The sequence below is a fragment of the Bos indicus x Bos taurus genome, chromosome 29, assembly GCF_003369695.1.
Source record: "Bos indicus x Bos taurus breed Angus x Brahman F1 hybrid chromosome 29, Bos_hybrid_MaternalHap_v2.0, whole genome shotgun sequence".
Lineage (NCBI taxonomy): Eukaryota > Metazoa > Chordata > Mammalia > Artiodactyla > Bovidae > Bos > Bos indicus x Bos taurus.
Genome location: NC_040104.1, coordinates 45,025,015 through 45,039,592, shown reverse-complemented (window position 1 = coordinate 45,039,592; position 14,578 = coordinate 45,025,015). Strand labels below are relative to the sequence as shown.

Below are 14,578 nucleotides of genomic sequence, written 5' to 3'. Positions count from 1 at the left end.
ACGTTAGTCCTACTTAATTTTCATGGTCTGAATTTCTGCTGGAGTGATTTCTTCAAAGATGATCCTGATGTAATAAATACCCATCATCTGTTAAGGTAATCACTGAACTATTCTACAACAGTAAGTTAGGGCAGTGGGTAATAGAAAGAGTATCAGATACTGTGCTAACATATATAGAATTCACATATATACTTGTCAATCCTCGCATGATTTTGGGGGTATTGCAAACAAAGAACCTGAAGCATAGAGAGTTTAATTAACTTGACCAAGACCTTAGGACTAGTGAATGGTAGAGCTGAGATCAGCCCCAGTGCTGAACTCTTTCCACTAAACTATTCCTCATTGAAGTCTTGTAGTTTCATTTAATTAAATGCAGGTGTGCACACTAGAGCCCCATGCTGTGCTTAGTCGCTCAGTCATGTCTGACTCTTTGCGACCCCATGGACTGTAGTCAGCCAAGCTCCTTTGTCTATGGGATTCTCCAGGCAAGAGTACTGGTGTGGGTTGCCATTTCCTCCTCCAGGGGATCTTCCCAACTCAGGGATCAAACTGAGGTCTCATGCACTGCAGATGGATTCTTGACCGTCTGAGCCACTAGGGAGGCCCAAGAGCCCCACGGGCTTTCAATAATACACAGGATGGCTGCTGGCCTTGGTGGCAGTTTCTTAAAACACATTCCTGTTTTGAGCTGTGTCAGTGACTTGAAATAGAGTTCTTGGATATGATGTGACGTCGTGTATGATATTTAAGTGTAAAAGAAAGGATTTGAGAAAAGAGAAAAGCTCTTTGAAAGTTAAAAATCCAATTGAAATCATTTTCTGCCTTCTCTTGTGCGTGTGTGAGTGTTTAGGTATGTGTGTGTTCACTGCTTTCTTCACTAAGATAGTTAGTCACTACTGGATCGATACTGATATTTCCAAAGGAGTTGTTAACATGAGGTCATTTTGATGTTCTGTCAAGTTCGTGTAAGTGGATTTACTGCAGTTAAAGTTCTCAATCTTTTCATGAAATTATATTTAGAAACTCTTTACTCTTAATGCAGTAATTTGTGGAAATAACTCTTTCTGTAGGTTGCCAGCTATTGTGAAATGCTAGGTTTAGATCCCTGTGGCTGGCCATTGGCGTGGTATGAAGAAAGAGAAAATAAATGGCAGGAAATGGAAAGTGCCCACCTAAGTCTCAGCGTTTAATAAGACTTAGAGAATTGTCCCCCAGTGTGAAACATAGTATTTAAAGATGCTTGACGTTTTATTTTTGTACAAGATCAAGCAGGCATTTAAACCTGTAGATGAAATTGTTTTATTTTAAAATAATCTTAGTTTTTGACCACAAAAGGAAATCACACATACTGTAAAATGAAGACACTGCAGAAATATGCAAAGTTATCAGTGAAGGGTCCCTCTAATGTTGCTCTGCCAGCACAACCACAGTTTGAGAAAAATGCCTGCGAGTATGTTAACATGTACAGTGACATTAATTTTAAACAGTATAGGATCATTGTGTAGTTTATGTGTTGTAACATTTTTACCTAACAATATATCTTGTGTGTCTTTCCATATCAGTACTAAGCCTCTTCACATTCTCTCTAATGATTTGAGTGTTGCACTGACTAGAGAACACTTCATCTCATCACACTTCATCTCATCAGGTTTTAACTGATAGACCTCTGCTGTATTTCCAAAGCTTTGTGCATGTCACTGATTTGCTGCATCACTTTTATCATATTAAATTTTTTTAAATTTAGGTTCCAAGCCGGAGAACCAGAAGATTGTTGGATAAAAGCAGAACATTCCACATAACCTGTGGTGTGACTATCTGTATTTTCTCAGGTGAGGAAAACCGCAAGATGTTAAGTATTATGTTAGGACATTTTATGGATGGCATTTTTATTATTTATGCTTTTCTTATTATGTAGCTTAATTTTCTCTTCCATGTGTGTAAAGAAATGTATCTAGTGGCATTACAGAAAATGGGTAGGTCAAGTATATCTATATATGTATTCAAAGTTTGGTCCTTAAGCTGGTAATGATTGTTTTTCTTAAAGGAAATAGTTTCATTTAGAAAGATTGAAAGAAGGTGATTAAAAGTTTTCAACCTCTAAAAGTAATGACATGATAGAAGTTTAAATTCTTGAAAATTAAAATGTGAAATGTGCATTCATAGAATATGATTCCTTCAAAATTATATTTGTTAAATGTTTCTTTGATATTACTACTTGGGCAGAAGAGCAAACGTCAAAATTGTGGAAGTTTATTCTGCTCAATTCCAAGATTAAATGTAAAGTGAGAATATTTGATTTTTAAGAATCATTTTAAAATAAATGTTTATCCTGAGCAAAGTTTTGAAACAGAAAGTTATAAACATTTTTATTAGGTGTGTGCATGCTGTCACTTCAGTCATGTCTGGCTCTTTGTGAACCTATATATAGACTGTAGCTCGCCAGGCTCCACTGGAGAGAATCCATGGGATTCTCCAGGCAAGAATACAAGAGTGGGTTGCCATTTCCTTCTCCAGGGGATCTTCCAGCTCCAAAGATCAAACCTGTCTCCTGCATTAGCAGGCAGGCTTTTCACCCTAGTGCCACCTGGGAAGCACATGGACTCTGTCAATGGATTGTATAGTCTGTTCCCAGCTGCTCATCTGCCTTACTGGGAGACATAATCTCTCTGATCTTCATTTTGTTGTTAACCGTAAAATGGATTGACAGCAGCACCTACCTCATGGTTTTAAGAGGAAAATGAAAACATGCATGTGACGTTCTTAGGATAGAATTAATTATTATAATTTACAACCTCGTGAGTAAATTATCTCAGTGCTACTGTGTTTGTTTGCTTAGTCATTCAGTCGTGTCCAGCTCTTTATGACCCCTGAATTATAGAGACCTCCAGGCTCCTCTGTCCATGGGGTTTCCCAGGTAAGGATACTGGAGTGGGTCGCCATTTGTGCTAAGGATTAGGGTTGGATTAAAGCTAGAGAGTGATAGGTCAAAAATGGAGGATGATCAGGAAACATTGGTACATTCTTAACTTGATTTATTTCTAGATGGTAGTTTTGTCCAAATATTCCATCATTTGGAGAACAACCCCAAGACTGAGATAGTGTAAAGTGTTGCCATGACTGAACTTGTGATTCAGAGGGTTTGCATTCTGCCGCTCACTAGGGGTCTGACCATAGCTAAGTCACCATTCTTTTCTTCTTGATTTAAAGATTTATTTATTTTTGACCTTGCTGGGTCTTCACTGCTGTGGGCTTTCTCTGTTTATAGCAGGCTTCAGTAGCTGTGGCATATGTGGGATCTTCCAGGACTAGGGATTGAACCTATGTCCCCTCCGTTGGCAGGTGGATTCTTAGCCACTGGACCACCAGCAAAGCCCCTTAGCTTACCCTTGGTTTTCTTATCTGTAAAATAGGGATGTATTATCTATAAAACAGGATTAAATGAGAAAATCCACACAAAGCACATCACTTTTGCTCTGCTGCCTAAAATCAAAAGCTGTGAATTCTTTCAAACTAAAAAACATTTTAGGGTCTTCCCAGGTGGCTCAGTGATAAAAATATGCCTGCCAATGCAGGAGACACAAATTCGACCCCTGGGTTGGGAAGATCCCCTGGAGGAGGAAACGGCAAGCCACTCCAGTATTCTTGCATGGAGAATCCCATGGACAGAGGAGCCTGGTGGGCCACAGTCCAGTTCAGTTCAGTTCAGTCGCTTAGTCGTGTCCCACTCTTTGCGACCCCATGAATCACAGCACGCCAGGCCTCCCTGTCCATCACCAACTCCTGGAGTTCACTCAAACTCATGTCCATCGAGTCAGTGATGCCATCCAGCCATCTCATCCTCTGTCGTCCCCTTCTCCTCCTGCCCCCAATCCCTCCTAGCGTCCAGTGAGTCAACTCTTTGCGTGAGGTGGCCAAAGATTTGGAGTTTCAGCTTTAGCATCATTCCTTCCAGAGAACACCCAGGACTGATCTCCTTTAGAATGGAACGGTTGGATCTCCTTGCAATCCAAGGGACTCTCAAGAGGCTTCTCCAACACCACAGTTCAAAAGCATCAGTTCTTCAGCTCTCAGGTTTCTTCACAGTCCAACTCTCACATCCATACATGACCACTGGAAAAAACATAGCCTTGACTAGATGGACCTTTGTTGGCAAAGTAATGTCTCTGCTTTTGAATATGCTATCTAGGTTGGTCATAACTTTCCTTCCAAGGAGTAAGCGTCTTTTAATTTCATGGCTGCAGTCACCATCTGCAGTGATTTTGGAGCCCCCAAAAATAAAGTCTGACACTGTTTCCACTGTTTCCCCATCTATTTCCCATGAAGTGATGGGACCAGATGCCATGATCTTCGTTTTCTGAATGTTGAGCTTTAAGCCAACATTTTCACTCTCCCCTTTTACTCTCATCAAGAGGCTTTTTAGTTCCTCTTCACTTTCTGCTGTAAGGGTGGTGCCATCTGCATATCTGAGGTTATTGATATTTCTCCTGGCAATCTTGATTCCAGCTTGTGCTTCTTCCAGCCCAGCGTTTCTCATGATGTACTCTGCATATAAGTTAAATAAGCAGGGTGACAATATACAGCCTTGACAGACTCCTTTTCCTATTTGGAACCAGTCTGTTGTTCCATGTTCAGTTCTAACTGTTGCTTCGTGACCTGCATACAGGTTTCTCAAGAGGCAGGTCAGGGCTACAGTCCATGGTGTCGCAAAGAGTCAGATACGACTGAATGACTGAGCACACACACACACGAAACCTTTTAAGGAAGGTGAATGTATCTCTTAAGGATATATTTCATACAGCTGTTACCTAGGGCAACTTTTTCAGGAGAATTAAAAAGAATGGGATTTCCTCTTAGGATGCCTTTGAACTTTGGAGACATAAAATATGTAGTGAACAAGTAAGCCTTCTGTTTATAATAGAGGGATTTTTTTCCTATAGATTTTAGAAATGCTGAAGCTGTAGGACACAGTTTTGCTTCAATAATGTTTCGCATCTGTGCCATGGTCAAGTATCACCTAGACAGCCTTTTTTCTTTGGAACCCTGTCTTTGCGTGCTAGTTAACCACCTTCAGTTTCCTGTCTATTTACTTGTAGGACCCTTTTCCTTCCTTTAATCTGGGCACTGGCACTAGTTTATGAATCCTTTAAATAACCCCTGGATTATCTAGCATTCTATCCCTTCTCTCTCACTTTCATTTATCTTTGGGAGTAATTCAGAACACTTGGCCATCTACATATATCTCATATGCTAGGTCGGATTGGTTGTAGAATTTTCACTTTCCAGGCCATGTCTTTTTTTGAATCACAACACTCCATAAAGTATAAATTGTAATGTTTTACTCAGCAATTTTGGTTCATTTATCTTATTAAGTCTCTTATTTCTGTCATCACCATTTTACAGAAGAGTAAACTGAGGCATTAGTAGGCAAGTGATGTGGGCAAGAAAACAGGTTTTCTAACTAATTAAATGTTGCTCTTTCCAGTACATTGTAATGTGCCATTAATTTTAACCTTATTTCATCTATAAGGAAAGCTTGAGAAGGGGGGAGGCTATTATAGTGCTGTGCAAAATGTCATTTGCTTCTTTCTTCTCTAACCTCATGATAATTTTCTTTTTTCTGACCATGCCAGAAGGAATTTCTCTTCAACTCTCTAGTAATTTCCTAACTCTTTGGTATAAGCTCTGAGTCAGTTGACTACTCATTAGCGCACCATTGTAGGCAGATTATTACATGGTGATTATTATCTTCCTGAGTTTTTGGCCCGTGAAGTTGTTACCAACACTTTTACTCCTGGATTGAAACACTATGTCTTGAATCTGTGGACTGTGAAAACTGTTAACTGGTTAAAAGCCTTTTCATGGGCTTTTATCTTAGGTTGAGTGTCAGTGAAGTATTCAAAATATATAACAGGTTTGGAGCTGTAGGAGAGGCGAAAGATCAGAAAAGATGTAATACAGCAGTTCCCCCTTATCCATGGGATACTTTCCAAGACTTCCAGTGAATGCTTGAAGTCAATGATGATATATCCTGTATATACTGTTTTTTGCTATACAAACACACCTGTGATAAAGTGTAGTTTATAAATTAGGCACAGTTAAAGATTAGCAGTAATTACTAATGTTACAATTGTAACAATATGCTATAATAAAAACTAAATGAATGTGATCCTCTTCTCTCTCAAAGTATCTTATTGTACCAATTTAATGCCTCTTTCATCTTAAGTAAACATGCGCTATGGCTGGTCACTTCTGCATTTTAAGGTGTGACAGCAAAGTGAGCACAAAATTCTTTTTCCTTTCCCATTTCTGGGATAGAAAATTCACTCTTACTGTGGGTCTTAGCAACCTCAACATAGGAAATTTATTTTCCTTATTAAGTCAAGAACTTTCACCCCTTCACTTAAAGGAGACACTTCACAGCTTCCTTTGGCATATCTGAATTGTTAGCATCTCTTGTAGTTTGGGGCCATTATTAAATAAAACAAGGGCGACTTGATCACAAATTCTGCAGTATCCCAAACTGTGGATCTGATAACCAAGCCAGTTACTAAGTGGCCAACGGGTGGGATGTGTTGGACTGAGGGATGATTCACGTCCCAGGTGGGGTGGAGTGGGACAGCCAGAGATTTCATCACACTCAGAACAGCATGCAATTTAAAACTTATAAACTGTTTATTTCTGGAATTTTCCACTGAATGTTTTCAGACCACAGGTAACTAAAGCTGCAGATAGTGAAACAATGAGTAAGGAGGGGTTACTGTGTTCAGGAGATGCTTCAATGAATAAATAAATTCCTGTATTATTATACACACATGTGTGTGTATGTGTGTCAGTGTGTGTTGGTGTATTTCTAACTCTTGACTTATTAGGGTTATTTTATTTTGGCTTTTGAAAATTCTGTTTCTTTATGTTATTTCTCATGCTAAAACTGTGTGTAATTAAGATTCTTTGTGCTTTTAAGACTTCCCTTTTAATCGAACATTTTATTGCCTATATGGTTGTCAAAGTGTGACCCTGTCTTTATGTAAGGAGAGGAACCAACTCCCCTTTGTTGAGTGTCTCTGAAAACCCCACTGACTGGTGTGACTCCGTAGGTGTGCACGTGGCCGCCCACCTGGTTAATGCCCTCAACTTCTCAGTGAACTACCGCGAGGATTTTGTCGAACTGAATGCAGCAAGATACCGAGAGGAGGTGGGTGGCCTCTGTCTTCTCATTTTCCTTTCACTTATCGTGAGATGACTAATGAGGGTCTGTGATTTTCGCAGAAAATTTGTGCCTTGCTGCTCCTTTTGAGTGCTTTTAAAATGCACTTGTCAAGTTGAGTTTTATTCCTTTTCAATAGAAAATATATGTAATTACTATTTCACAGTCTCTCCTGCTGAACCTGAAAGTTCGAAGAGTGTCTACTTACTGCGCTCTGCAGTGTTCACATGGTTGCCGCTCAGGCCTGCCTTCTGCCTCCCAAGCGTTTTGTCTAATTCCCATCACTCAGTGGAGACTGTTGGGGAAAAACACAACAGGGTAAAAATCTTTCAGGAACTCATACTGTGCTTGAGGAGGAAAAGGGCAGAAAAGAAAGTTGACTGTTTGATGATCCTAGACCATCAGTTAATTTTACTTAAAAATATTATTGAATTTTAATGCTTTCCTTTGTTTTATTTTGTTTCGTAATCCTTATAATAGGTGACCTTGGGCTGAATTCTTTAGGGGGCAATATCTAACTTAGAGGTGCTCTTCTCCATGTGGAGCTGCCCATAAAGTGGAATTGTATGTGCAGGGAGCCGAGCTGGACCAAGAAACAGAACTTGCACAGCCCTAAGTAGATCTCTGTTGCTTGACACTCTCATGGTGTCCTCAGGCTGCCTTTGGTTCCCAAAGCCAAGACCGCATCAACACCAAAATGTTCAGGGTCCCCTGTGATCAGAAGCCCGCCCTGTTCTGCTCAGTTTGGTAGTGACTTAATAGCTTGTTCTCCCCACTCCATCTTCCCCTTATATATCCCCAGAGCTCTCTAGATTTGTACCACTGTGATCATGCGCTCGACCTCCCTCCCAAGACAAGTCAAAGGCCAAAGTAATGACAAACAAACACGAATGTAAATCATTAAACCAAAATAACAAGTAGCCCTAGATTAATCCCTTAACTATGCTAGTATCTTTTAATATACCAGTGTGATTGTGTTGACCTGGGTTAGAGGCAGCCCCTAATATTTTTCACTGCTGAGCAATCTGTATGCAGGTAAGTTTCACTCCTGAGAAATCTGTATGCAGATCAAGAAGCAATAGTTAGAACCGGGCATGGAACAACAGACTGGTTCCAAATTGGGAAAGGAGTGCGTCAAGGCTGTATATTGTCACCTTGCTTATTTAACTTATATGCAGAGTACCTCATGCAAAATGCCAGACTGATTGAAGCACAAGCTGGAATCAAGACTATCAGGAGAAACATCAATAACTTCAGATATGCAGATGACACCACCCTTGTGGCAGAAAGCGAAGAGGAACTAAAGACCATCTGGATGAAAGTGAAAGAGGAGTGTGAAAAAACTCTTCAGCATTCAAAAAATGAAGATCATGGCATCTGGTTCCATCACTTCATGGCAAATAGATGGGGAAGCAATGGAAACAGTGACAGACTTTATTTTCTTGGGCTCCAAAATCACTGCAGATGGTGACTGCAGCCATGAAATTAAAAGATGCTTCCTCCTTGGAAGAAAAGTTATGACAAATCTAGACAGCATATTCAAAAGTAGACATCACTTTACTGGCAAAGGTCTATATAGTCAAAGCTGTGGTTTTTCCAATAGTCATGTATGGATGTGAGAGTTGGACCATGAAGAAAGCTGAGCGCTGAAGAACTGATGCTTTTAAACTGTGGTGTTAGAGAAGACTCTTGAGAGTTCCTTGGACTGCAAGGAGATCCAACCAGTCCGTCATAAAGGAAATCAGTCCTGAATATTCATTGGAAGGACTAATGCTGAAGCTGAAGCTCCAATAACTTGGCCACCTGGTGTGAAGAACTGACTCCTTGGAAAAGATCCTGATGCTGGGAAAGATTGAAGGAGGGAGGAGAGAAGGATGACAGAGGATAAGATGGTTGGATGGCACCACTGACTCGATGGACATGAGTTTGAGCAAGCTCTGGGAGTTAGTGATGGACAGAGAAGCCTGGTGTGCTGCAGACCATGGGGTCACAGAGTCAGACACGACTGAGTGACTGAAATATTTTTAAAAAGTTCACCAGGTGCTTGTAGAGTATATGCTATACTTAGTTGCTCAGTCATGTCCAACTCTTTGTGACTCCATGGACTGTAGCCCACCAAACTCCTCTGTCCTTGGGGATTCTCCAGGCAAGTATAGTGGAGTGGATTGCCATGCCCTCCTCCAGGGGATCTTCCCAACTCCAGGGGTCGAACACAGGTCTCCCACCTTGCAGGAGTATATCCGGCATTAAGAACCATGGAGAAGTCCAGCTCCTTAGCATGCCAGTGGAAGCTCTGAATGTAATGATTTCATCCCAGAGAGAGCCCCCCATCTCTCCCTATCTCCCATCACTTGCCCTGATCTTATGGGGTTACTTGTATCTTACTACTGCCATGAAAATTCTTTTTTAATCTTTTACTTCTTTGCTTCTCTCTTCTGCTTTATAATTAATATGTCTTCAATAACTGTAATTATTTAATAATTTTTTTAATATACTTTTTCTTAAGATGCCAGTATTCTAGTCATTTTAGGATTTATAGGTATTAAGTTTATTTCACTTTAAGAGAGAGCCTTAATGTAAAATATTTTAGAACTCCCAAGTAAGTGAAAATTGAAAGCTTCTCTTCCAAAAGTAGCCACAGGTAATGATTTTATGTTTTCTTATTTTGAGTGGTGTTTTATGATAAATATTCTTTAGCTATAGCAATTTGTCAATATATGTATTGTGACTTACTGTATCAGAAAGTATACATCTACCTCATCTTCTTCATATGAATATACCATAATTTATTTTTAGTCTTTTTCTTATTCACAAATGTTGAGCTGATTCCAGGTTTTTGTCATAAACTGCATGCTAATAAATTTATTTTTTTTTGTGCAGTTCTGCTAGGCAGATTTATAGAAGTAATTTTGGTTTCAAAGGTACACATATTTTTAGTTTTGTTGGACAAATTACTTTCCAAAAAACACTTCACCAGTTGATACACTCTACCAATTTTATTGCAATGCTTATTTCTACACCTCACTCATTTTTTAAAAAAAAGTACTGCTGATAAGATGGATAAAAAATAGTAATTCATTTTAATTTACATTTTCCCTTTTTTTCCGCTTCTTTCCTCCCTTCCTTCACTTCTTCAATCATGTCTTTTTCCCCTTGTTCTTTCTTTTAATAAATATTTTGGAGTGCTTAGTAGGTATCAGGCCATGTACTAGATTCAGATGAAAAAATACACACACATTCACACGGAGAGATAATACATATATAAACAGTTGTGTTCTTCTGTGACTTGTCTTTGGAAAGGATGGGTTTGTGTCATGCACCTTACTGTTCCTGCTGTGTGCTCACACTCTTGTTTTCTCCACGTCCCCAGTGACCCCTGCATTCTCCAGTTTGTGATGGGTGGTACATTCCTGATGGAATAGCTCAGTTGGCCTCATCTTGTCATCTGTGAAACAGTCTCTTACTCTTATACCCTGTCTTCATTCTCTAGCAGTTTTATTCATCTTCTGACGTTTCCTAGCTAATTATTCATATTTCTGGTATTAGCACTTTGTTCAGTCCGTCTTGTATTTTTGCTAGTTGTTTATGTATTAGGTTCCTCAAGATTATGGGCCTTCCTAGTGGTTCAGATGGTCAAGAATCTGCCTGTAATGCAGGAGGCCTGGATTTGATCCCTGGGTTGGGAAGATCCCCTGGAGAAGGGAATGACTATGCACTCTAGTATTCTTGCCTGGAAAATTCCATGGACAGAGGAGCCTGGTGGGCTACAGTCCATGGGGTCACAAGGAGTCAGACACAACTGAGCGACTAACACTTTGATACTCTAGATTAGCCTTTAGTTATGTTTTTAACGCCATGTTTCTAACTAGAAGCCATTGGACCTAAGCTGGATGAAGAGCTATTCTTGGGCAAATGGCCCTTATTCAGGGTCCCTGAAATTATTTAAATGGCTTCCCACTTTGTATATAGCTTGGTCTGACCACGGATTCAATGGAGGCATGAGAAAAGTAATTCATAAGTTGTATAATATTAGGCCCCTTTGGATAAAAAATTAATCCACATTCTACTGGGCATTGATATAAGATTTCCAGAAGACAGAAGGGAGTTTATTTCAGTCCATTATATCATGGGGATGTAGTTAAAGGAAATATTACAGGAACAATGTTAATGTATTTCTAATTAGAAGGAAGCTGTCTTCCTGATTTGAATATTATCAATACTTTTCATAGTAGCATTTGAAACATTTTAGTTCTCAGTGTTCTTTGCATTGAATTTGCACAGCATAACCCCCTCTATATATTTTATTACTTTTGATTCTCACTGTTTTGACACTTGCTAGGTGCAGTTAGCAGTTGTGGTAGACAGAGCATATATTAATGTTTCCACCTTATAGCTAAAAGTATTGAATCCCAAAATAATCAAAGGGTGGGCTTCAGGCCACACCCACTAGCCTGTAATTGGCCATTAAGATGAAAGCTTGGACCTTCTGACTTCTCATCCAATATTCTTCCCTTTTCAAATGGATAAATTTCTTGGAATTGGATTTTGTGTGTATGATAATCTCCTCTGGGCTTCTCTGGTGGCTCAGACAGTAAAGAATCTGCCTGTAAATTAGGATAAATGAATTCGATCCCTGGGTTGGGAAGATCCCCTGGAGAAGGGAATAGCAACCCACTCTAGTATTCTTGCCTGCAGAATTCTATGGATAGAGGAGCCTGGCAGGCTAAAGTCCATGGGGTCGCAAAGAGTAGGAAATGACTGAGCAACTAACCGCACCACCACCATAATCTCCCCTAGCATTGTAAAAACATTATGAAACTTAATTGAATCTCTGTTATTTCCGTTGGGAGGACAGTATCCTACATGCCTAACACATGGCTCTTATCGCTCACAGACTCCTTGCAGAATTTTGTGTTGATCAGTGTTGTATTTTTCAGACATTTTTTTTTTTCTTTTTCTTCAGGATCCTAGAAAACTGCTCTTCACAACTGGTAAGTTGTTATCACTGCAGCTTCTATACCGGGTTTATATATATGCCAAAATACAGCCTGGGAAATGTTCATGTCAAACAACTGGTCAAGCATAAGGTTTCAGTGAAACCAAAGGGTAAGGGCAAACCATCAGGGTTCAAAGGAATGAAGAGTAAAATTAAGCACAGTGTATTTGCTTTTCATGTAGTCTTTCTATGGAAATTACGTAATACTAGTGGAGAAGGCAGTGGCACCCCACTCCAGTACCCTTGCCTGGAAAATCCCATGGACAGAGGAGCCTGGTGGGCTGCAGTCCATTGGGTTGTTAAGAGTTGGACATGACTGAGCAACTTCACTTTCACTTTTCACTTTCCTGCATTGGAGAAGGAAATGGCAACCCACTCCAGTGTTCTTGCCTGGAGAATCCCAGGGACGGGTGAGCCTAGTGGGCTGCCCTCAATGGGGTCGCACAGAGTCGGACACGACTGAAGCAGCTTAGCAGCAGTGGCTTAGGAGCGCCTGCCATGTGCCCGCTGTTAGGACAAGTACTATTGGAGAATACAGAGGGAACAGGTTTCTGTTTTTTGAAGTTTTGGAGAAAAAACACCAAGCACTCTGAGTATCAGTGTAGTTCTTAATATTTAGTAATTTAGTAGGATATTTTCTGATCCTAAAACCTATAAGGAAGAGGAGAAACAGTCACTAAAATAAGTTATTTTTCTTGAAATGTGCCTCTGTTCTCATTTTTAATTTATTTTCCCTTCTTAAACATGTTGTCCATAAAATCTCAGTCTAGACTATTAATCTGTTAAAGTGCATTTGAACATCTCAAAATTTGGCCCTGATGTTAGTACAGTTCCAACTATTTTTTCTCTTTCTCAATCTTACATTTATAATAATGAAAAGGAGACTGTATTTGGGGGACTTTGGGCACCTGTTTCAGAGACACGATGATTGTGGATGGGAGATGGTCTGTCATAAAGTCTTGTCTGTACTAACTTATTAAGGATCAGAATTTCATACAGGACTGAGACATGGCTCTGTCAAATGCATTGTTTCTTTTTTGAATCAGTCTTATGATGAAAAATAATAATAATTCAGGTGTTTCCCCCCCTCATGTCACAGCTACATATTTGTAATATATTTTTTCTGCCTATAGATTATGATATTTGCCATTTGCAAAGTACATATTTCACAGTTTTCTCCTTAGGAACACAATTTAGTTTTGTTTACAACTTTGCTCATTGAAAACATGTTTTTATTAAAGCCTTAAGAATTGGATGAGAACAGAAGGGAGGAAAAGCAGAAAAATAAAACCTTATGTATGAATGAATGTATTTTTGGTTCATATGGATTAATTTAAGAGAAATAAATAAGAAGTTTGTTTTAATATTCTTTTACTGGATAGAATATAGTTGAAGCCTTAGAAATGCTTTAAAAAGTTTAGTTTATAAAAGTATAAAAAGATCTCATATGACAAAGATATTACATTAAGAAACTTAGTAAAGTTAATGCTCATAAGTAGGTGATCACTCCCTCTGCATGAAACACCGTCATCCTGTGTTCTTTCCCAGAAGTTCCTATGAGTGTGTTGGGCCAAGTAGAGTAATATTATACTTAAAAACACAAATTCCTGGTTTCAGCGTAGAGAGAGACCAAACTGGGACCTGGCAATGTGTTTTATTAACCTTCTCAGTGCTGTTTTACCTTTACTGAGCATCTGATTATACTCCTGAGCATAACTTCTCACCACTACCTACTTGTTGCCTCCTCTCTTACTCTCTTTTCTTCACCTGTTCAACTCGCACTCATCCTTTATGTGTCAGTTGACACACCCCATTATGCACAGATTTCTCCCTAATTCCACTAAGCAGAGCTGATCCGTTCTTGGCCTGGGACGCTAACGGTACATGGTAAATACTATGAATAGTTGGTTTCCTTCCATATACTGTAGAATAATTTATTACCTACATATATGGTGTTTTCCACCGGAAATCAGTTTCTTCACAGTGGAACAGGGCCACTCGCAGAGGATGGAGAGAAAACATTTTGTGGAGTTTCTCTCAATACAAGCAGCTTGAATTGCCCCAGATCAGCATGTCAGTATCACTTTGGTGGCCCAGTTCCATAAAGTTTGATGAAAGAAAGACTATACTTTTCATCAGGAGCCATTTATTTCCCAGGAATACAGACCCAGTCCCCCTAAATATTATGCTAAAGCTCCTCCATGGTATTTTGACTCACTAAATAAATGTTAAAACATTCCAATTAAGAACTTATAGAATAAATTTAATAGATTGAATTATTCAAACACTTAAAAGTGCATGTATCTCCAAATTTGGTAGTACTTTGTATGATGAGGATAAAACACCAAGTATCCAATTTCAATTAGAAAAACCCTCAT

General features: G+C 39.3%; 1 protein-coding gene across 3 annotated transcripts in view; it reads left to right on the top strand.

Moving 5' to 3' along the window:
- NOX4 (NADPH oxidase 4) overlaps nt 1-14,578 on the top strand; it is a 181,419-nt gene that overhangs the window by 34,789 nt on the left and 132,052 nt on the right. For all 3 annotated transcript variants that reach the window (XM_027532138.1, XM_027532140.1, XM_027532139.1), the window contains 3 exons: nt 1,745-1,829; nt 7,095-7,192; nt 12,168-12,195. In XM_027532138.1, the coding sequence (XP_027387939.1) occupies nt 1,745-1,829; nt 7,095-7,192; nt 12,168-12,195 (211 nt within the window). The remainder of the gene's footprint in view (nt 1-1,744; nt 1,830-7,094; nt 7,193-12,167; nt 12,196-14,578) is intronic.